The sequence below is a fragment of the Carassius carassius genome, chromosome 39 (assembly GCF_963082965.1).
Source record: "Carassius carassius chromosome 39, fCarCar2.1, whole genome shotgun sequence".
Classification (NCBI taxonomy): domain Eukaryota; kingdom Metazoa; phylum Chordata; class Actinopteri; order Cypriniformes; family Cyprinidae; genus Carassius; species Carassius carassius.
This window is the reverse complement of record NC_081793.1, coordinates 22,451,028-22,472,448: the sequence shown is the minus strand read 5'-3', so window position 1 is coordinate 22,472,448 and position 21,421 is coordinate 22,451,028. Positions and strand designations below refer to the sequence as shown.

The 21,421-nt window shown below is 37.5% G+C and overlaps 2 protein-coding genes and 2 long non-coding RNA genes across 4 annotated transcripts; 2 read left to right on the top strand and 2 right to left on the bottom strand.

Moving 5' to 3' along the window:
* Positions 1–1,912: 1,912 nt before the first annotated feature.
* LOC132120995 (THAP domain-containing protein 1-like) lies at positions 1,913–11,325 on the bottom strand. The gene is made up of 5 exons (XM_059530197.1): positions 11,139–11,325; positions 10,824–10,999; positions 3,433–3,674; positions 2,644–3,042; positions 1,913–2,606 (listed from the first exon to the last, which is right to left on the bottom strand). The coding sequence occupies exons 1-4, from the start codon at positions 11,323–11,325 to the stop codon at positions 2,649–2,651; spliced, it is 999 nt and encodes a 332-aa protein (XP_059386180.1). The 3' UTR covers positions 1,913–2,606; positions 2,644–2,648.
* Positions 11,326–11,611: 286 nt separating this feature from the next.
* LOC132121095 (uncharacterized) lies at positions 11,612–12,747 on the top strand. Its single transcript, XR_009426232.1, has 2 exons — positions 11,612–11,882; positions 12,318–12,747. It is a non-coding gene; the product is annotated as an uncharacterized LOC132121095 (long non-coding RNA).
* LOC132121097 (uncharacterized) lies at positions 11,770–12,519 on the bottom strand. Its single transcript, XR_009426233.1, has 3 exons — positions 12,460–12,519; positions 12,316–12,409; positions 11,770–11,892 (listed from the first exon to the last, which is right to left on the bottom strand). It is a non-coding gene; the product is annotated as an uncharacterized LOC132121097 (long non-coding RNA).
* Positions 12,748–14,175: 1,428 nt separating the features above from the next.
* Positions 14,176–17,601, top strand: LOC132121647 (uncharacterized). Its single transcript, XM_059531265.1, has 4 exons — positions 14,176–14,320; positions 15,551–16,242; positions 16,421–16,550; positions 16,634–17,601. The coding sequence occupies exons 2-4, from the start codon at positions 15,603–15,605 to the stop codon at positions 17,043–17,045; spliced, it is 1,182 nt and encodes a 393-aa protein (XP_059387248.1). The 5' UTR covers positions 14,176–14,320; positions 15,551–15,602; the 3' UTR covers positions 17,046–17,601.
* Positions 17,602–21,421: the final 3,820 nt, after the last annotated feature.

The window sequence follows — 21,421 nt, the reverse complement described above, 5'->3', positions numbered from 1 at the left end:
TACCTAATATCTGAACATGAAAACGTATTTATTTTCATGGTAAATTTGACAAGGAAACAAACTATAAATCCAGTGTGTTTGGCTTGATAACTTAAATATAATAAATCCAAACCAAGTAGATTCCATCGCTTGTTTTTTCAATATCATTACGTAACTAACAGAAAGAACCTGCAAAGGCGACGAGTCTGAAAATAATAATAATTGTTTTATATTCTCTCCAGTCTATGTCGCACTCAGATCACATTCAGCTCCTCTAACACCCACAATAAACTCTTCATGCCCCAGATTAGCCAGAATACTCCCATCCACACATATCATAACCTAGATCCTAAACCTGAGTCATATATATATATATATATATATATGTATATATATATATATATATATATATATATACACACACACACACACACACACACACTCTTTAGGAAAAGGATTAATGGATAGAAAGGTACACACACACACACTCTATATCTATCTATATATATCATCAGACAATTTATCCTCCCTACTCTCTCCCTGTGCTGCTATTATCTTATCTAATTTATCATTTATTAATTAACTTTTTCTTTATAATCATGTTTGCCTCATTTTCCCCTTTAGTCACTTTGACATCCACCTCCATCTTTAGTGCTTTAAAAAAAAATTGCTAGTTTATCAGCAACTTCATCACTAGATACCCCATCAAAAATAATCTTATTTTATTTTTATTTAAAAAGATCATAGATCAAAAAATCATAATAATCTGATAGTGGATGTATATCTTGTGACAGATTGGTAAATTGTTAGCATATTACTTAATCATATATGATCACATAGTTGTTTTCAATTATTGGACCAAAAAAAAAAAACCAGTACACAGAATCTAGTAGACTAGAGTTTGCAATTAGACGGATGTACTGTTACTTCCTCTACAGTCAAAAATTGTTTGCTTCTTCAATAAACAAGCTACAGGTAGTCCAAAATGCAGCAGCTAGAGTCCTTACCAGGTCAAGAAAATATGATCATATAACCCCAATTTTACAGTCTCTGCACTGGCTACCTATTAAGTTCAGTATCAGTTACAAATTATCATTACTTACCTATAAGGCCCTAAATGGTTTAGCTCCATCACGCTCCCTAAGGTCACAAAACACTGGACATCTCTTTCGCCAAGCATTTAAATAATGTATCTCTTAAATTGGGACTGCAGTTGTATCTGATCAAATGTGCATTCTTAATCTTTAGCTTGGGTTAAACTAATTAATTTTACTTTGTTGGATCAGCAGCTATGCTAATGATGTCTCTGTTTGTTTCTCTGTTTCTGCGGGGATCTTCATCCCGTGGTAACTAGGATTTACACAAGCTCCAGTCTGGATCCAGAACACCTGAGAAGAGATGATGCTGACCCTCAGAGGACCCCAGATGATGCTAACCCTGAATCAACAAACAGAACTAACAAATATTGCTACAAGTGTGACTGCATCATATAATAATTGCTGTTAATAGTGTTCATCGGTTTGATTACGTCTTTAATTGATTTTTTTTTTAATACATCCCTGTCATAAGCACATAAACTGAGTCGCCACTGATGAGCTTCTACTAAATATTGTAGAAACTACATTTTCTGTAAAGCTGCTTTGCAACAATTAGTATCGTGAAAAGCGCTATACAAATAAACTTCAACTTAATGTTATTTGAAGCACCATTACCTCAAACTAATTATACTTGAAACCAGACTTTTGGGAAATACTTTAGCAACACCTTTACCTTTTGGACGCGGCTCATGTTTATAACAGTAATCTTAAGGGTTAGACTCATTTAAAATAACAATCATCAGGTTTTACAGTATCTGACCAGCTACTAGTCATATTTACAATTACCTTCCATTAAGTGCGTGTCTGTAATAAACACTAAACTCATTCAAAAACACTCGAGCACAAACTCAGGTCAAGAACGAGAGCCTTGTATTGAAAGTCAAACACATGAACAACTGCGCTGTGACTGTAAGGCAACGAGTTTTCCCAGCAAAAATATACTTTTACCCATATATGGCTTAAATTGATTCCACAATTATTAAAGTTTTTTGTAAATAATAAATGAACAAGCAAAGGTGAAAAAGCAACAACGAACAGCTGAAAGCCCTTTGATATGAGACTCTATGGCTGCTGAAGATGTGTTTAGTGAAGTCCAGTTTGGTCATCTTACAACATTAATCAAATCAAAACAAACTAGTCAGTATAAACTCTAGAGGTTTAAATGAGAAAAAACATTTAATAACAGAACAAACATGTCAACAGATCTGTAGATGATGAGAACCTGATCAACTGAAGCGTTTGTCATGGCGTCGGTCGAGTCTCATGGCATCAAACCATCTTCACAAGAGCTAAAGAGTTCAGTTTCTCTGTATTCTACACCTGAATCCTCTCACGCAGTTACTGCATGTGGAGTTAGTTCTGCTCTGAAGTGGACGATCTTCTCCTGAAAGAACATTCAGTTCCACAAAGATCCGTGATCAGAACCTCCTTCAGTCACAGAGAACACGTTCACACACACAGAACACAGATCATGACAGACAGAAGAAGTCAAACCCCTTTAGAACCGTGACTCTCTCTCGCTCGACGTCCCTCACAGTGCTCCGATGATCTCCATTCCTCTCAGGACGTCCCTCACAGCGCTCCGACGGTCTCTATTCCTCTCAGGACGTCATAGATCTCTTTGGGCAGGATGACGTAGCCATCTCCCAGTGGCGTGTCTTTGCTGGGCTTCTGGACCTGTCTCATGGCTCTGAAGCGCTTTAGCTGTCTCTCCTGCCTCCTGCACTTCTGCTGCACCGTCTTCAGTCTCTTGCGCAGCTTCTTCAGCTGTTCCTGCAGCTTCTCGATGCTTCTCTTCTGCTGCACAGTGTTCTCCACCGTGTAGTTGTGGTCGCAGGAGACAAAAGTGCTGGAGTGGTCAGGGCCGGGCTGGGCTTCAGACGGATGCTCCGCCGGAGTCTCTTCAGCATCAGACATTGGGAGACTCAGAGGAGTCTGGGCTGAAGGTTTCCTCAGGAGATGCTGCCTGTGAACAACCAAGGGCAAATTATGTTATTTTTCCTCAGCAAACCTGCCTATGAGGGGATTTATAAGAACTCATGTGATAGGAAATCAAAGTCCATGTCCCACTTGGGGAAAGCATTTGGGACAGGGCCATGTTTGCATCTAACTAATTAGTTATAATGGTTAGACTAAAAACTACAGTATGTGGTAAGGGTCAGGAATAGGGGAAAAAAATAAATGCAATTAAATGTTAATGTTCAGCTGAACTGGGAGCGAAAAAAAAAGAGATTATCCAAATGACTGAAATTATAAAACGTTCTTTTAATTTTATTTAAAAGAGCGTGACTACACAACATTCATCAGAAACAGGTTTGGATCAGGCAACTGGATTAGACTGTGGCCTCAGGTAAACGTGGTTAGGCGTGGAGTCACCTCCGTCTGTAGTCTGCTGGAGGTATAGAGCGAGGACACAGCGTTGTCCTTCAGCACATGGTTGTTGCACTCATGCTTGAAGCAGTCTCTGGTGAAGTGCTGAGAGCAGATGTTGCTGTACTTGGTGGGTTTGAAGTTTCTTCTCTTAATAGCAGCCAGCCATCTCCCACAGATGTCCGGCCGCGCCAGAGCAAACCTGTGCCACAAACAACAATCACATAACTAATCACATTACTAATCACCTCAGAATCACACCACTAATAACATCAGAATCACACCACTAATAACATCAGAATCACATCACTAATCACCTCAGAATCACATCACTAAGCACCTCAGAATCACATCACTAGTCACCTCAGACCACCTTAGAATCACATCACTAATCACATCAGGTCACCTCAAAATCACATCACTAATCACATCAGGTCACCTCAAAATCACATCACTAATCACCTCAGATCACCTCAGATCACATCACTAATCACCTCAGAATCACATCACTAATCACCTTAGATTACCTCAGAATCACATCTCTAGACACTTCAGAATCACATCACTAATCACGTCAGAATCACATCATTAATCACTTTAGATTACCTCAGAATCACATCACTAATCACCTCAGATCACCTCAGAATCACATCACTAATCACCTCAGAATCACATCACTAATCACCTTAGATTACCTCAGAATTACATCACTAGACACTTCAGAATCACATCACTAATCACCTCAGAATCACATTATTAATCACCTTAGATTACCTCAGAATCGCATCACTAATCACCTCAGAATCGCATCACTAATCACCTCAAAATCAAATCACTAATTACATCACCTCGGAATCACCTCACTAATCATCCCAGAATCACATCACTAGTCACCTCAGACCACCTCAGAATCACTTCACTAATCACCTCAGAATTACATCACCAATCACATCAGATCAACTCAGAATCACATCACTAATAACCTTAGATTACCTCAGAATCACATCACTTATCACCTTAGATTACCTCAGAATCACATCACTAATCACATCACTAATCACCTCGGAATCACATCACTAATCACCCTGGAATCACATCACTAGTCACCTCGGAATCACATCACTAATCACCTCGGAATCACATCACTAATCACCTCAGAATCACATCACTAATCACCTCAGAATCACATCACTAATCACCTCAGAATCACATCACTAATCACCCTGGAATCACATCACTAGTCACCTCAGAATCACATCACTAATCACCTCGGAATCACATCACTAATCACCTTAGATCACCTCAGAATCACATCACTAATCACATCACTAATCACATCACATCACTAATCACCTTAGATCACCTCAGAATCACATCACTAATCACCTCAGAATCACATCACTAATCACCTTAGTAATCTTGTACAAAAATGAAGTACAGTACCTAACACGCACAAGTCATTTATAAACACGCATGAGCGGTGATCGCGGTCGACTTTGATTGAAGGACTCTCAGCAGCGCGGAGAAAAGAAACAGGCTTCAGGTGACAGCGTGCAAAGACGGTCATTTATAGCACATCAGTGGCATTTGCCTGCTTTATACACAGCCAGGAGTTAAACAAGACAGTAAGAGTTTGAAATGAGATCGTTCTTACTTAGACCCATCTTATTTGACACATTTGAGAGGAAGTCCGAGCCGCCAAGCCCCGCCCTTCACGCGTATTTCCGTTCAGCGCGCTGTTCACGTCCTACCATTTATTCACCTTTTTTTTTTTTTTTTTTTTTTTTTAATAAACCTTTATTAAACAACAAGGCGTTACAGAATGTAAAATAACAGAGCACAAAAAATGCTATGTAGAACAGTACAGAGTAGCACAAATCTTTTCAACAATTATATAAAAATATGAAAAAAAAACATAAAATAAATTAAATAAAATATGTAAATACGAGCACATAAATAGAATAAACATATTTATTAAATTACTACAAAAATAAAATCTCTTAACAGCCGGGCTTTAGAAAATTTGCATTTTTCCAATGCACTATTAAACAAAATTAACTCGTTTTTGAAAGCTTCAAAGAAGGGAGACATTTTCAAAAACCGACATTTATGAATAAAAAATTTTGCCAATAAAAGAAGATTATTGTTTCCAAATTCTGTAGATTCATCATCGAACTGAAAACCATATTTGATAATATCAAAAGTTAGAACTGGACATTTTTTTTTACAGGCTAACCAATTCTGGAGAGTTGACCAAAACAATTTGGTGTGAGCACATGAAAAGAAGAAATGTTCCACCGTTTCAATTTGAGAATGACAGAAAGTACATGTATTAATACCGATATTGAATCTATTGTGTAGGAAATCATTTGAAGGATAAATGTCATTCAGTAATTTAAAGTGAATTTCCTCAACTTTCGGTGAGACTGGATAAGAGAGATAACTAGTTCTTATCTTTGAAATGGTTTTCGGAGTGAAATTCTTGAGAAGAAAATGCCTCTTTAGTTGAGCTGGAAAGTAAGTAGCTGTAAGGAGAGACCTTAACAATTTGTTATTACATTGTTTGTCAACAAATTGAACACCATCCAAAGACAGATTAGGTACTTGTACTACAGGAGATATATACAGTAATGTCCCTTTAATTAACTGAATTAGTGCTGAAGGGATAGCCTTAATTATTTTGTCATACTTGGTTCTAGAACATAAAATGTTGTATTTAACAATAAAGTCATTATGTCCTAGTAGGTTACCACTGCAGTCAAATAAATGTAACAGTGACCACACTCCCTGATCCATCCAGTCTTTATAATAAATTGACTTTCTATTAATCAAAATGTATCTGTTATTCCATATTGAAGTTGTATGTGGCGAAAAGTTATGTTTGTATAACATCTTCCAGTATTGGAGAGCCTGTTTATGAAAATCAGCCAATTTGAGGGGTAATTTAGAAACATCAAAATCACATTTAAGTAAAAAATCTATTCCGCCAACACTCTCAAAGATCATCCTGGGGAAAGAAAACCAAAAACCATTACTATTTTTCAAAAAAGACTGCAGCCATTTGAGTTTAATGGTACCGTTCATTGATTCAGAATCAATCACATTTAAACCTCCATCTTGAAGAGATTTCACTATATCGTTTTTCCTAATGTAATGATATTTATTTTTCCAAATAAAATTTTAATGATTTTGATTGATTTTTTTCATCATATTGTCCGACACCGGTAAACAATATGAAGGGTAAATAAGTCTGGAAAGACTTTCCATTTTAGTTAAAAGAATGCGTCCAAAAATATAAAGATCCCTCTGAAGCCAGCTATTCAAAATAGTTTTTTAGATTTGGTCACATTATTTTCAATGTTCAGAAGTTCTCTTGAATTTTTTACTTTGGAAATTCTAATTCCTAAATACTTAACTTCAGTTTTGATCTGAATATTAGCTACAACCACTTGTGACTGGTCATGAATAGTTAATACTTCACATTTATTTTTATTCAGTTTCAAACCCGAGGCTTTTGAGAACAGTGAAATCTCAGACAAGGCAGGAGGAATTTGTGAAATGTCTTTTAGGAAAAGAGTGGTGTCGTCTGCTAGCTGACTAATGATCAATGAAGTTCCCATCACAGTCAAAGGTTTTATATTTTGATTATGTTTTAAGAATATTGCCAAAAGCTCAGCAACTATAATGAAGAGTAGCGGTGATGTGGGGCATCCTTGACGAATACCTCTTTTAATCATAAAACGTTGTGTAGTCCCATAGGGCAAGGAAATTGAGCAATTGATGTCATAATAGAGGGTAGAAATTAATTTAAAAAATGTATCGCCAAATCCAAAATATTTCAGAGCTTGTAAAATAAAAGGATGTTCAACAGTATCAAACGCTTTGTAGAAATCTAAAAAGAGAATAGCTCCGTCATCTTTAATGAGGTGATTATAATATAGTAGATCCAATACAAGCCTAATATTGTTAAAAATAGATCGATTTTTAGAAAACCTGATTGTGTCTCACTGATTACTTGCGGTAAAACCTCCTTTAATCTGTCTGCTATAACATGAGAGAGTATCTTATAATCAGTTTTTAGCAAAGTAATCGGACGTAAATTATCTACAATCCTCTTATCTTTCCCTGCTTTTGGAATAAGAATAATAAGACCCTGCTTCATTGTGGATGTCAACATCTCATTATTAATAAGTCTCTTAAGTCCTCCAAGAAAAATTTGTAAAAAGCAGCAGTTAAACCATCCTGACCGGGAGCTTTACCAGTTTTTAATTTCTTAATCACTCTATCTAGATTTTCGATAGTTGTGTCAGAATCACAAATATCTTTACTGATGGAATCAATCTTTGGGATGTGTTTTTCAAATATCTTAAAAAAATTAGATGAGTCAGTAGCAGAGTACTCCGAGGTATACAATGTAGAATAATATTTGTAAATTTCTTCTGATATGATCCCTTCTTTTGTACATTCATGGCCGTCAATAATTAGAGCATTTATAGATTTTTTTTTCTTTTTTCTAAATTGCTAAAATAGGAGGTACTTTTCTCTCCTTCCTCCAACCACTTAGCTCTGGATCTAATGAAAGCTCCATGTGCTTTTTTCTTGTACAATAAGTCTAATTGAGAGTGTAAATTTAAAAAAGTTTTTTTTTCCATCTCTGTGGTATTAGTCTTAATAGAGTAGCTATTTATATCTTGGATCAGTTTATACTCAAATTCCTTTTGTTGTTTAATTCTCTGTCTGCCAAATGCAATGGCAAATTCTCTGATCTTATATTTTAAATATTCCCATCTTTTCATGTATGTACCAATACTGACATCATTATAAATCTTTTTAATCAAACCCTTAACAGTGCTTACAAATTCGTCACAGTTCAAAAGATCTGCATTCAATTTCCAATAATCCTTTTTGAAGGTTGGTTTGTTTTCAGGACTCAACTGCAGGACCAAAACACTGTGATCAGTTAAAGGAGCTGTAGAAATAGAAATATCAGAGCTGCAGTTAAATATAACTGAAGTACCTAACCACAAATCAATTCTGGACTTATAATTCCCATTTGGTTTTATCCAAGAGAATTGAGTGGACTTTAAATTTCTTTCCCTCCACAGGTCGATTAAGCTATTAGAATTAAAGAAATCAGAAATTATTGGATTCCACTGATCAACATTGTGTCTGGGAGGACTTCTATCCAGCCATTCATTGGGCACTAGATTAAAATCCCCACCTAATAAGATGTTACTGGTATGGTATTGCTGTTTTAATTCAAATAAAACATCAGATATTTTCTCTAGCATGTTCTTATTTTGAGAGGGTAAAGCATAGCCATAAACATTAACCAAAATCAAGTAAGAACCTTCAATATTTAGCACTACTGCCAACCAGTGACCGGACTCATCACTCTGAGAAGTCACCACATTTCCTGGACATCCATTAAAACAAATAGCCACCCCAGCGGAATAATTAGTGCCATGGCTGAATAACATTTTTTCACCCCACTGATTTGACCAAAACGTGGCATCAGCAGCAACAGAGTGTGTTTCTTGAAACAAAGTGCAATGAGCTCTTAGCCCTTTACAAAACAAAAATAATGCTTTTCTTTTTAAATTGTCTCTAATACCTCTTACATTTAAAGATATGAAGGATAGACTTGTGCTCAACATTAATAGAAAACAAAATCAAGTAGAACAAGGCAAACAAATATGTAAAAATGAATACAAATGGGAAATAGAAAGATACTGCTTTCTCTTTAAAACATAAATAACTGATGAAGACACCTCTAACTTATATTCTTAAAATCAATCCAACCCTCTTACCTATTTTAGACCAAAGGAGAGAAAAAAAAACTTACGAAGAATAATCAGTTTTGTGAAACGATCACATTTAAATCTCATCAGTTATCCGCAAGAATGCGGCGGCCGTCGATATAACCGTAGGCACCTCTGTAGTATGCTTTTTGTTCCGCGTTTCTGGCCTGAGAAATCTTTGGCCAAAGTTTCTCTCTTTCAAGGCGATCTTCCTTGGACAGGTCTTCAGCAAAACGGATGCCTTCCGTTTTACAGATGGATGATTCCTTGGACTTTCTCCATATTCCGTCACGATGTAGGCGTCTGGTGAATTGGACAATCACTTGACGATTCCTCCCGTCTTCCTGTCTTCCAAGCCGATGCACTGTGTCCACTAGGGCTGTCAAAATTGCTCAAAAATGACGTTCGAATATTCCCTCTAAAAAATACACGAATATTCGAACTATTCGAACATCTGGTTGTGCATGTTGTCAATGACGCGCATTACGTCAATAACAGGACCAAATAATACAAAGAGACATAACTACTTGTATAGATAGTCTATTTAAGTTTAAACATATATGACAAGGTATTACCTACACAAAAAGGAAATCAACTAATGGCCAAGACTGCAGACCTCGAGCTCTCTCACCCTCACGTTCTCTGTGCATAATGGTTTAAATGAACAAACAAATTTTTGTGCAAGCAATTTAAGGTCGCGACTGTTGTCCCAAATATAGCAGGCTTTATTCAGTGATTGAAACAAATATTATTAATATTAATTGAAGTTTTACAGCATATAGAACTGACATTGAATGCTCCGAGCGAGCTGTGCTATGGTAAACATGGAACTTTTCCTTGACATGAAACGATAAATAATCAAACCTCGGATCCATTCATTGCTTGACAGAACTCCCCGAAGCCTGCACCATCCGCGATACTGATCGGTCTCATGTCCTTACAAATGAACGAAATTATTTTATCCGTTATGGCCTCTTGTCATGTTGCAGACAAAGTGCTTGCGGCGGGTGATGCAAAGTAACGTTAAGTGTCAAGACGTGACTGTTTAGCTGAAGTTCCACACATTATGCCATGCTCATTTGGGTGCACATTTTTGAGATGTGACCTCATGTTGCTAGTGGTCGAATGGTATGCTAACTGTATCTTAAATAGCTTGCATACAACTTTATCTCACGGGTCAACAATTTTTTACCTCACTTTCTCTGCTGCGGTCGAGTTGGGCTCTGCACTTGCTGGCATCTTCCATGAAGACGCGTAAACTTTCAGCAGTGATGCTGTGCCAGACAGTGCGACTCCTGTGACCTGTCCCTGAACCCTCAGGCGCGCTAGCGCGCCCACTCGCAAAGCAGACAACCACGCCTCTACTACCGCGGGCGTTTTTCCCCACATTTTTTTATATTCGAATATTAATTTTCACCTTTGAAATTCATTTTTTAAACTATTCGAATACATATTCGAATTTAGAATATTCGTTGACAGCCCTAGTGTCCACAGAGTGCTCCATAACATCTTCCCATTCGGGAGCGATCCTACCAAGGAGTTTGACGACAGCATTCCTAATATCTTCTCCCATGACCTCCTTCAATCCTTTAATCCTTAAATTCCATCTCCGGGAGTAACGATCCTTCTCTCTCGCTTTCTCTTTAAGCATATCAATTTCTTTACACAGGAGAAGGGCCTCATTCTCCAAGCTGGCTACCTTTGCTTTGCATTCTTCCCCAGATTGAAATTCTAGAGACTTTGCCAGACTTGCTATCATCACAGAGTTGTCGGTAAGCTTTTTGTTTAAATCCGCCATCTTGTTGATCGAATCTTATGTGAAGAGCTTGAACGGCATTCAATATATCAGTTGGAGTTGGACTCTGTTTGGGCAATTTCCTCTGGTGCTCACCTTTCGAAGGAGTTAGAGGTGGAGAATCAGACGCATCCTCAAAACTCCTCTTTCCTCCGCTGCCATTCTCCGTCTCCATATCTGACCCGCAGTAATCATGTTCAGCAAGGGATAGGGAATTCCCCTCCGTTTCTTCTTCACTTGGCCTCTTGTCGTTTTTGTCTTTCTTTTTTTGTTCCTTTGGCATTTTCTAAAACCACCATCACGTTTGGAGGGTATCACAGTTCAATTACCACTTAGAGGTATCTTTAGCACCAGACCTTCGACGAGCGTGACTATTCAGTACGCCATCTTGCCGGAGACCCCATTTATTCACCTTATTTTCCATGCGCTCGTTTTGTCATCTTACTTCCGACTGAGGGACCGGACGTAACGTACCTAAGCTAGTGGCTAGATAACAGAACGCAAATATATCAAGTATTATATGCTCAGTTAGGGGCTGCATAACAATTCTTTTTTTTTTTTTTAAACAATTGCACCAACGATGTAGCGAACACATTGTGAAGCGGTCGGAGTGTTGTGGTGCACTTTACAATTTACACCCACCACCTAAAGAAGAGAAGCACCTGAGGAAATGGATACAGGCGCTAAATTTGAAGCGCCCGCCCACGCGCTCTTATGTGTATTCGTACCATTTCATGGACGGGAAGGCGAATGACGAACACCCTTACCCCGAGAAATGGCTCGACTACGATGTTCCGTTAAAGAGGTCACGCCGGGGGATAAAAAGGTTGTCAGATTCGGGTAAGCTAATCTTAACTTAACTAGCTATATGTTTGCTCGCCTAAAGTTAGATTTATGAAGTCCGTTCTATGAATACATTTAAGATCAGTAACAGGCAGTTAACGAAGTACAATGAATTTTCCATGATTACCATTGTCCACCTATTTATTTAATATTTACGGTAGTACAAGATATTATAGTACATTACAATAGCTCACATTATTCCTGCTACAGAGATTGCAGGTGATACCAGGCCAGCTAGCTACATTTCTCATTCAGATACTGACCTACGTTTGAACACTACAGTTAAGAGTGTGTATACTGTTTTGTTTCTATCGCATCACACACACACACACACACACACACACACACAGTTCTAAGTTCGGGTCCCATCATATATTAATACTCATGATATATTGTAAGTACTAATTTAAAAATTTGTAATTATTTCCACAGATGTATCGATGACCGCCAGTGATGCAGTGGACAACTGTGAGGGTGATCAGATCCACATGCCCCTGATCTTGCTGAAAGTCACCAGAAGTTACCTGCTGTTATAGATATTTTTATGAACCTTTAAAATGTCACCAGAAGTTACCTGCTGTAATAAGTTATTTTTATGAACCTTTACAGTGTCACCTGACATTACCTGCTGTAAATAGTTTTTATTTATTTATCTTTAATCTCTGATTTGAAGGAATAAGTCATGTCAAGTTTTCAAGTTAATTCCATCTTGGTTTATTACATATGGAAATTAAATGTTGAAATTTTAAAGGATGGTCAGTAGGAGGTGTCTCTTGCTTCCTGAAAACAACAAACACTGATCAACAAATCACAAATGATTTTATACAACTTATATTAAATTATCCATGTTCTAAAAAACAAATCACAGTCTGTCTCTTGTTTAACACAACTGATTTAAAACAACTTATTTCATATAGTTAGTCTTCACCCACATCCTCTACATCCCATCCCAATTACCTAATATCCTATCCTTAACCTAATTATTCTCATTCCTGCTTATTTACAAAGCTGCAAGTATCTTGTGGAAAGCAGCAGGTAGCCTGCCTGAAACTCATCCGACACGAGGAAGCATACACTTTAAAATAAAAGGTTTGTAGTCTAGCTACAGTCTTGGCACAGAATTGCTCATTGTGTGGCACATGTAACTTGCTGTGATGGAACCCAGATGAGCAGCTTACAGGTCCTCAGCCCTGTACAGAACATGGCAAACCTAAAATACATTTCAAAGATTTTACAGTTGTCTTATTTCAGAATCATTCATTAATATTATTACACTTGACGTTTACCTACATTATTCATTGATTAGACTTAATGTACACCTACCAAATCTTACCTTTACCTTACCTTTTGCATATACACTGTGCAGAATTAAGAGGCAAGTTGATTTTCTGATCATATTTTTTGGTAAAATTTACCAATTCAAACCACACCAATCTTAACTATTAATTTTGCTTTTAATCTTTTATAAATGATATATAATTTTTTTGGGCTTGTATTATTTGTAAAAGAAAATCTGCCTATTATGCATACCTGGATATACAGCGTTTTTCACTTCCAAGTTCCAGCCTCCCCCTTTTCTAATGTGTAATTGATAAACGTTCACTTACCTTACTCCACTGTACAATTAAGTTATTAGACAAAATACTTAGTCTGATGATGGTCATCAAACACGTTAATATACTTTTAACATTTATAACTTTGTGTATGTTAACATCACACACACACAAATTTAACCAGCACCAAGCTGAGAGGTTTAGACTGCTCGACTGGCTGGTTGCACGTTCAATTTTAAAAAGACGAAAAAACCCTCGCTGTGTAACAGTACACGACCCACTGTCTCACTATGTAAATACTGGTAAGCCTCGGTACATTTTTTTTTAAATCATTTTACCTTGCTGCTCCATCAACTCCTTCTGACAGGGTAGTTAAATATATAGGTTAACTCTGGCCACTTCTTCATATCATCTAACATTACCCACGTTAACAGCGACGATGGATGGGACAATTTGAGACCATTTGATCGTCGTAAGACGTTTTCATCATGCTCCCAATTTATAACATAACGTTCTTTGTCATTTCGCCACAGTTATAGCTAGCTATAAACAATCTTACAAATACTAAACTAGTAACCGGACGTGCCGTATCGGTTTAGCGGAAGTCGGATGACAAAATGCGGAAATGCAAAGAATTAAAAGTGGGCGGGGCGGACGTAACCTGACTGACACAGGCCTCCCCGAATAAGCGCTTCCATTGAACATGATTGACAGCGATATTGCCCAATGAGCGTTCGAGCTCCGGCAGCTATGGCGTCTGTGCCCCGTCTGCTGATTTGCAACCCGCCGAAACAGGATCGGTGAAGAAGGAGACCTTCGATCGGTTCGCCATGGACTGTTCTAGGATCAGTACGGTTTAAATACGACTCTAACCATAGAGCGGTAAGTAGGAATATGGTCAGTAACTTGTCTGATTCAAGGTTAGCGTTCGTAACCAGAACAGTCCGAATGAAACGGATGTTTGGATGCTTTTAAGCACATAATCATGGTGGAATATCACGTTTCAAAAATAATGGTGGCATTGGCATGTCCTACTATTCATCAAAACAAGTAGATTATCTTTCCTCTCAAAGTCGGCTCAGACTTTGTACTTGGCTCTTTGTGTTTATACATTCTCTATATGTGAAATAAAGGAAACGTTACATCACACACACATTTTTTGTATCAAACGCAGGTGCTGCAACCCAATTTTATTTACTGGATGGTTGTAATGCACAGAGTGTGTAAGATACACACAGTCGCGCGCTCACATGCACGCGCTCCAAACTTCAGCCCTCTCGCGCCGCGGTGACGCTGTCAAAAACGTCGTATCAAAAACGTCGTATCGGCTCTGGCTCGCGTTCACACCTGTATCTTTGAACAAATATGTGTTAATAGCAAAAAGGTTATGAAATGCTGTTTGTTCTGTCTCCTTTCCTACAGCAAATTTTTGTGCTCTTCTTTATTTGGAATAAATTATGGAAATGCAAAACAAATTTTGCATAAGCAACAAAATTAAAGAAGCATCCTACGAAATACTACATAGAATTTATTAAGTTTAGCATGTTTGGAAACATAAAAAAGCATTTCATAGACACATACCAGATCTTGTCTGGAAAAATAAACAATTCTGCATGTTTTATCATTGTGTATAGTCAAAATTGTTTTATAAAGATAAAGATAAAAAAAACATAAATGATAGAAATGTGTCTTTTAAAGTGCTGTTTTATTTTCAGAAACAAAAGTAACATTAGCATATCAATATGTTAAAGAAATTAGTTTTTAATAAATAAAATCATAAATCTAGTTTTTTAAAGACACCGAAATTAATGTGATTTTTTTTTTTTTGGCAGCTAATGTTGTAAAAATGTGTTAGCTACCAAAAATTCTATAAAATTAGTAAAGTGTGAATTTAAAATAAACAAAAATAAAGTGATTCAATGAAATAATAATTAAAAAATAAAGTCAAAATAATATCTAAATTTACTATTTACTTTCCTAATGCATGTTCCTAAAATGTTAGCATTTTAACTCACAAATTAAAAAATTGCTATATTTGTATATATATATTTGTATGTATGTATGTGTGTGTGTGTGTGTGTGTTTATATAACTATACTTTTTTTTTTTTTAGATACAAATTTGAATTAAAAAAAGCTGTTCATCATTGTGCTTGTGAGAAAAAGATGGATCCATCTGCTAGTATGCACATGTCTGCTGTTCCCCAGAACACTGATATTGTCCACGTCTCTGTCGGGAACCCCATTATAACCATGTATCAGCCACAACCGCAATCTCCAAACATTGCACAAATCATCGCACAACACGTGGTACCTCAAGAAGTCTCCTGTCACGCTGTACCGCACACGATCCCATCGCACGTCCAGATGCAAACTCACATCCAGACTCAGTCACACATCCAGCCAGCTCCACATCTGCAGACTCCACTGCAAGGCCACTTGGAAGCACAGGCACATATTCAGACCCAAGACCACTTATCAACACAAGGTCCATCAGAAGGCCAGAGTGCCGCGCCATCTCAATATGGTGCAGTAAACTCACTGCAGGTTCCTTTTGCAGAGGTAGCCTCCCTCCTGGACCCTAACATGAAGAGCTCAAAAGCCCGCAAGTATCAGATCCATTACGAAGAGGTGAAGAGGAGACTGGAGCCGCCTGAGAAGATGTCTCTCCGATCTCTAGCTGCTTATACGAGAGTGAGTCGAGGTCCAGCTAGTAAGAAAACACTCTTAGAGTCCCTAAATGTCTTTGGACTGTCACCAAGCACCAATACAGCAGTGTCCAGTTCCTTTTCTAAACTAACTGAAGGTACGTCTGGACAATATAATTAATGGGCAAAATCAGTTGAAATATACTTTAACAGATCTTGTTTTGTAGAAGAAAGGAAGACTTGAGAGTTAGTAAATGATGACAGAGTTGTAATTTTTGGATGAACTCTTCTTTGAAGCAAATTAATTCTACATACATGGATTTTCATTATTTTCAGGGGACACAGCTGCCCTGTGCAAAGACATGAAGGATTTTGCACTGCAATATGTTGATTATGAGAATATGGCGAAACAATTGCTACCAGAAACAAACCAAGTACAGCACTGGTCAAAAATCATTGAAACAAGGTAAAGTTTTATTAGTCCTGTAAAAAGAATGAGAAATGGTGTGATTCAACGAGTAATTTTGGTTGTTTCTTGTTGTTAAACAGGAACTATCTAGAAGAGATGCGGAAGACTTTTAGTGACCCTGTGAATACACGTTTGTTCTCCAATGTTACACATGGTCTTGGTAACGGCATGATGGACGTGGCTCTCGATATCATAGATACCGTCATCGACCGACAAATCCGAATCCTCTCAGGAAACACTGACCCCAAACCCGAACCTCCAGTGAGAAGAATAAGGAAACGCAACCGCAAACCCAAAGCCACCATGGAAGATGGCAAACCTAAAGAAAAGGGCAAAAGGGGACAGAAGAAAGGAAAACAGATGCGGCTGGATTCTGTTGTTCCTGAAGTTCAGCAGTCCACAGAGATGGAGAGCAGCGTGTTAACACTAGTCTCTGTAGGATACGAAACCATTTCCAGTGGACTTACCACCACCAATGCAGGTCTTGTGTAACATCACGTAGCTGAAAGGTGCTGAGAGACACTGAATTCAAAGTGCAGAAATTTTTCATAGAGAATTTTAGTTTTGTAAACATTAGACTTCTCCTTCTCTCTGAATATATTTTGGGGTTTTTTTCTCACAAACTGGTTGATCAAGAAAATAATGTGGGTCTGAGAAGATGTTTTGATGTATACTTTACCAATCGTGTGTCGCTCTCAATCTTTTGTTTTGTCATGTGTGGTAAAGAATAAATGTACACAGACAGTGTATTGTTTTTTTTTTCAAGCACTATGTTATATCATATATACCAATTATACCAATATCAGTTTCTCTTAGTCTCATTTTAGGATTTAATCTCTGAAGTGTTATTTGATTCTGTTTTACTTAATCCTACAAACCCCAAGCAATTTAGTTTGAGTAAGAACATATCTTCTCTTAATTTTTCAGACTATTTATTTCCTTTTTCTGTTTGTGTCTGATATGTGGTGTCTGTGAATGACTGTAGCCTGTACTCTGTAAGTTTTGAAGATTGTTCGTCATATCCTTGAATTAAAAGCATTACCTTTTTAAGCAGTTTGTATACTTATTATTTTTTTTATTGCTTGCAGAGCGTGAAAGGATCCACTCAAATAAAAGCCTGAAATTTATTAAATGGATTTATTGCAATTGCTATTGTACATATGTATGGTTAGGGATTTAAACAAACCCTTAACCCTAAGTATTAACATTTTATGAGTGTTAAAATTTGATGCGCCTTGCTTATTTTCACATTATTTGAGCTACAAGCCAGAGATATCTGAAACAATATTTCATTAATTTTCATTAAACAACAAAATATGGCAGGAGGGACACAATCCAGAACATCACAGAGACATTTTTGATATGATCCAGTAAGTAACATATAACAATATTTTTTACAACCATTCAGAACAGCTTTGCAACCACATAGCATCATACTAGCATTGTGGTGGCACCAATTATTTCAGAACATGTAAAATTGTTTGATTTAATAACATGTAGTTACTGTAGTAATTTGTCTGACTTATAAGTCCTCTAAGATAACAATAATTGCTAATTGGTTTGTTTTCAATTATATTCACTTTGTAATCTTTTGTATTTTCACAAAAGATTTCCCCACAAAGCCGCTTTTCTGATTCCCTCGCGAAAAAGCAGAGAAAATCCTCACCATGGAGTCAGATTTGTAGCTGAGCCAATGATATTGTTTGTTGTTCCTCTCTCTCTTCTGGCCTCTAGGAGATATTTGCGGTGAGCCTTCTGCAGTTCACAGTGTTTCCTACAGGTATCCTGTCCACTGTGAGGCTTTTCATCAGACTGAGGATTTGGAGTGCATTAGTGAAGGTCTGAATCAAAGCAGGTGGTAGAGAGACAGGGATTGAGGGGAAGAAAATAAATGTGATGAGTGTGGGAGCGAGGAGTTAGTTTCGCAAACATACACAGCCTGGATAAGAGTGGAAAGAAAACAGGTGGAGGACAAAAAAAGGACAATATTGCACAGATGTTGTATTATACAGATACAAAGCAAGAGATGGAGCATTATGAAATTTTAGGTCAGAAACACAGTTTAGACTGCAGTGGTAATCTGGGACACAAGCGGTGCTGGGAACTAAACAGGTCGTCACAATCTCACATAGACATATGGACAAGATGGGGGCCAGTCGTCCACTACCCAATGCGCCCAAAGGTAAGTAACAACAGGCACAAAAAAATTTGTGCCATTACAGAAATTATTTGCATTTTAAAATATATTCAAATAGAGAACTGTTATTAATTGTAATCATATTTCACAATATTACTGTTTTATTGTATTTTTGAACATAAAATGCAGACATTAGACACTTCATAAAAATGAATACATATTCCTGAACCCAAACTTTGTGTAATGTGTTTTTCCTGACCTAGAGAAAGGCGCGTCAGAGCAGGTGGTAGAAAGCGGCAATCTGCCTGTTCTGGCTAAGATTTTAAGAAGAAAAAGCATGCTCACTACTCACACAGCCAGACTGGTAGCTGAACTGGCCAGAGACGGTAAGAACAAATTGTGCAATGTTTTATGCACAAATATAATGCATGTGTTTGTTGGTGTAGCCTTGTGGTTAAAATAGACCTTAGCTACAACAACATCAGGTTGCTGGTGGGATTGTCCCTTTAATAAACTGTATAAACTGCAAATAATGCAAGCTTGACATCTAACTTAATAATCATAATCAAAGAGTACTGGCTGACTACTGATTATTTTATAAATCCATCTTTCTTTAGCTCCTGTGAGAGAGCAATGCTTTGAGACAGGCATTGTGTCTGCCCTTGTGACCTTACTGCTTCACGTTAGCCAGGCCATCGCAAGAATTTGCTATGACAGTAGTGAGTGAACCTGAACTTTTGCCCTATTCTTCTAACCACAGGTCTTAAAGGGATACTCCACCCCAAAATAAAAATTTTGTCATTAATCACTTACCCCCATGTCATTCCAAATCCATAAAAGCGTTTGTCTTCGGAAACAAATATTTTGGATGAAAACCGGTAGGCTTGTGACTGTACCATAGACTGCAAAGTTACACTGTCAAAGTCCAGAAATGTATGAAAAGCATCGTCAGAATAGTCCATCTGCCATCAGTGGTTCAACCATAATGTTATGAAATGACGACAATACTTTTTGTACACAAAGAAAACAAAAATAATGACTTAATTCAACAATTCCTCTCCTCTGTCTCTCCCCACATCACCATAGCGCCATTTTGTAGACTCTGAGCAGTACGCAGATACGCTGTACGCTGCACTGATGCAATATTTTCTTTCAAACCAAAGCGTAAATATACGTAGAAAACGTATCCTTGTGGCGCGGCTGACACAGTATAGTGTAGGCGGCCTGCGTACTGCTCAGATTCTCCAAAATGGTGCTACTGTGATGTGAGGAGAGACAGAGTTGAACGGTTGAACCACTGATGGCAGATGGACCATTCTGACAATGCTTTTCATACTTTTCTGGACCATGACAGTGTGTTTTACTTGGCAGTCTATGGGACAGTCACAAGCCTTCCGGTTTTCATCCAAAATATCTTAAATTGTGTTTCAAAAAAGAACAAAGCTTTTACGGGTTTGGAACGATGTGGGGGTAAGTAATTAATGACAAAATGTTCATTTTGGGGTGGAGTATCCCTTTAAAAGCGCTACTGATGTGAGATGCATTAGTCATACTTTAGTATGTCATTGTGTGAGACAGATTTTAGCAACATTTGTAGCACCCTGTTTGCCATAATAAAAGGTTGGTCTGAATTTATTTGTATCAGAGGTTATTTGGGGATTTTAGCTTCAAATCTGAATCTGAGACAACGATATGTAATGAAAAAAAAAAGTTTGAAAATGCACCAGTTTTTCATTGGAAACAATAGTGTATTTGAATGGCTTTTATATTGTGATTTCATTGGAACAGGTTACATTCACATGAGAGATAGAAAAGTAGAGAGTGCAAGAACTGTGTGTGAATAATGCCAGATATAGGCAAGGCAAGGCAAGGCAAATTTATTTATATAGCACATTTGTACACAATGGTAATTCAAAGTGCTTTAAATAAAAGAAAGTAAAATAGTCATGAAGAAAAATATAATTTAACTGTAAAACATTTATGGTAGGTTTGGAGTCAGATAACCTCAAATAGCTCAAAAGCGTCAAGAGAGATAACAAACATATATTTTTAAAGTCACATTTTACCCAAAACTGAAAATTATGTCATCAGTTACACGCTTTCATGTCATATAAAACCTGACTTTTTGTATTCTGTTGAGCACAAAAAGAACATATTTTAAGAATGACTTCTATTGAAGTCAAAGGGGTTCCAATGTGGTCTGGTTCACAATATTCTTCAGATTATATTATTTTGTGTTTTGCAGAAAAACTAAATGAATCCAGGTTTGAAACCATATGAGGGATGATGAAATTTTCATTTTTTAGGTGGAGTGTCCCTCTGTTAACTTTACTGCAGATTTTCAGGGAAAACAGGGAGCTAGGTAGAGTCTAGCAATCTGTATCTTGATGCTGACTCTTGAGTTTGGAATGTAAGTGTGGTTATTTTCTTGCCAGACTTGCAGCAGGAGCGATTCCTGAGTCTTGGAGCTGTCCCACGACTGGTGTCGGTTCTTCTTCGGTACAGTGAAAACGAGGCACTGCTGAGCTCTTGCCTTCTGGCTGTCTGTAACCTGGCCGACATGGGCGAAGAAGACGGCTCCATGCTCTCCTGGGAAGAAGGGGCATATTTCAGTGAGGGGGAGCGGGTTTTCCGTGGCACTTCACGGTACTCTTTCATCTTCCCTTCGGCTGTGACAGTGGTCAGGCTCAAACAATGGACTAACGGCCAGTACTCTGTGACAGTAGAAGTG

Excerpts from the sequence above, each read along its gene's own strand:
- LOC132120995 (XM_059530197.1), bottom strand. The coding sequence starts at position 11,325 with ATGCCAAAGGAACAAAAAAAGAAAGACAAAAACGACAAGAGGCCAAGT. Across the intron at positions 11,000-11,138 it reads ACCTCTAACTCCTTCGAAAG|CAAGTCTGGCAAAGTCTCTA; the intron begins GTGAGCACCAGA and ends CTGTGATGATAG. Across the intron at positions 3,043-3,432 it reads GTGACTCCACGCCTAACCAC|GCAGCATCTCCTGAGGAAAC; the intron begins GTTTACCTGAGG and ends GGTTGTTCACAG.
- LOC132121647 (XM_059531265.1), top strand. The coding sequence starts at position 15,603 with ATGGATCCATCTGCTAGTATGCACATGTCTGCTGTTCCCCAGAACACT. Across the intron at positions 16,243-16,420 it reads CTTTTCTAAACTAACTGAAG|GGGACACAGCTGCCCTGTGC; the intron begins GTACGTCTGGAC and ends CATTATTTTCAG. Across the intron at positions 16,551-16,633 it reads TCAAAAATCATTGAAACAAG|GAACTATCTAGAAGAGATGC; the intron begins GTAAAGTTTTAT and ends GTTGTTAAACAG.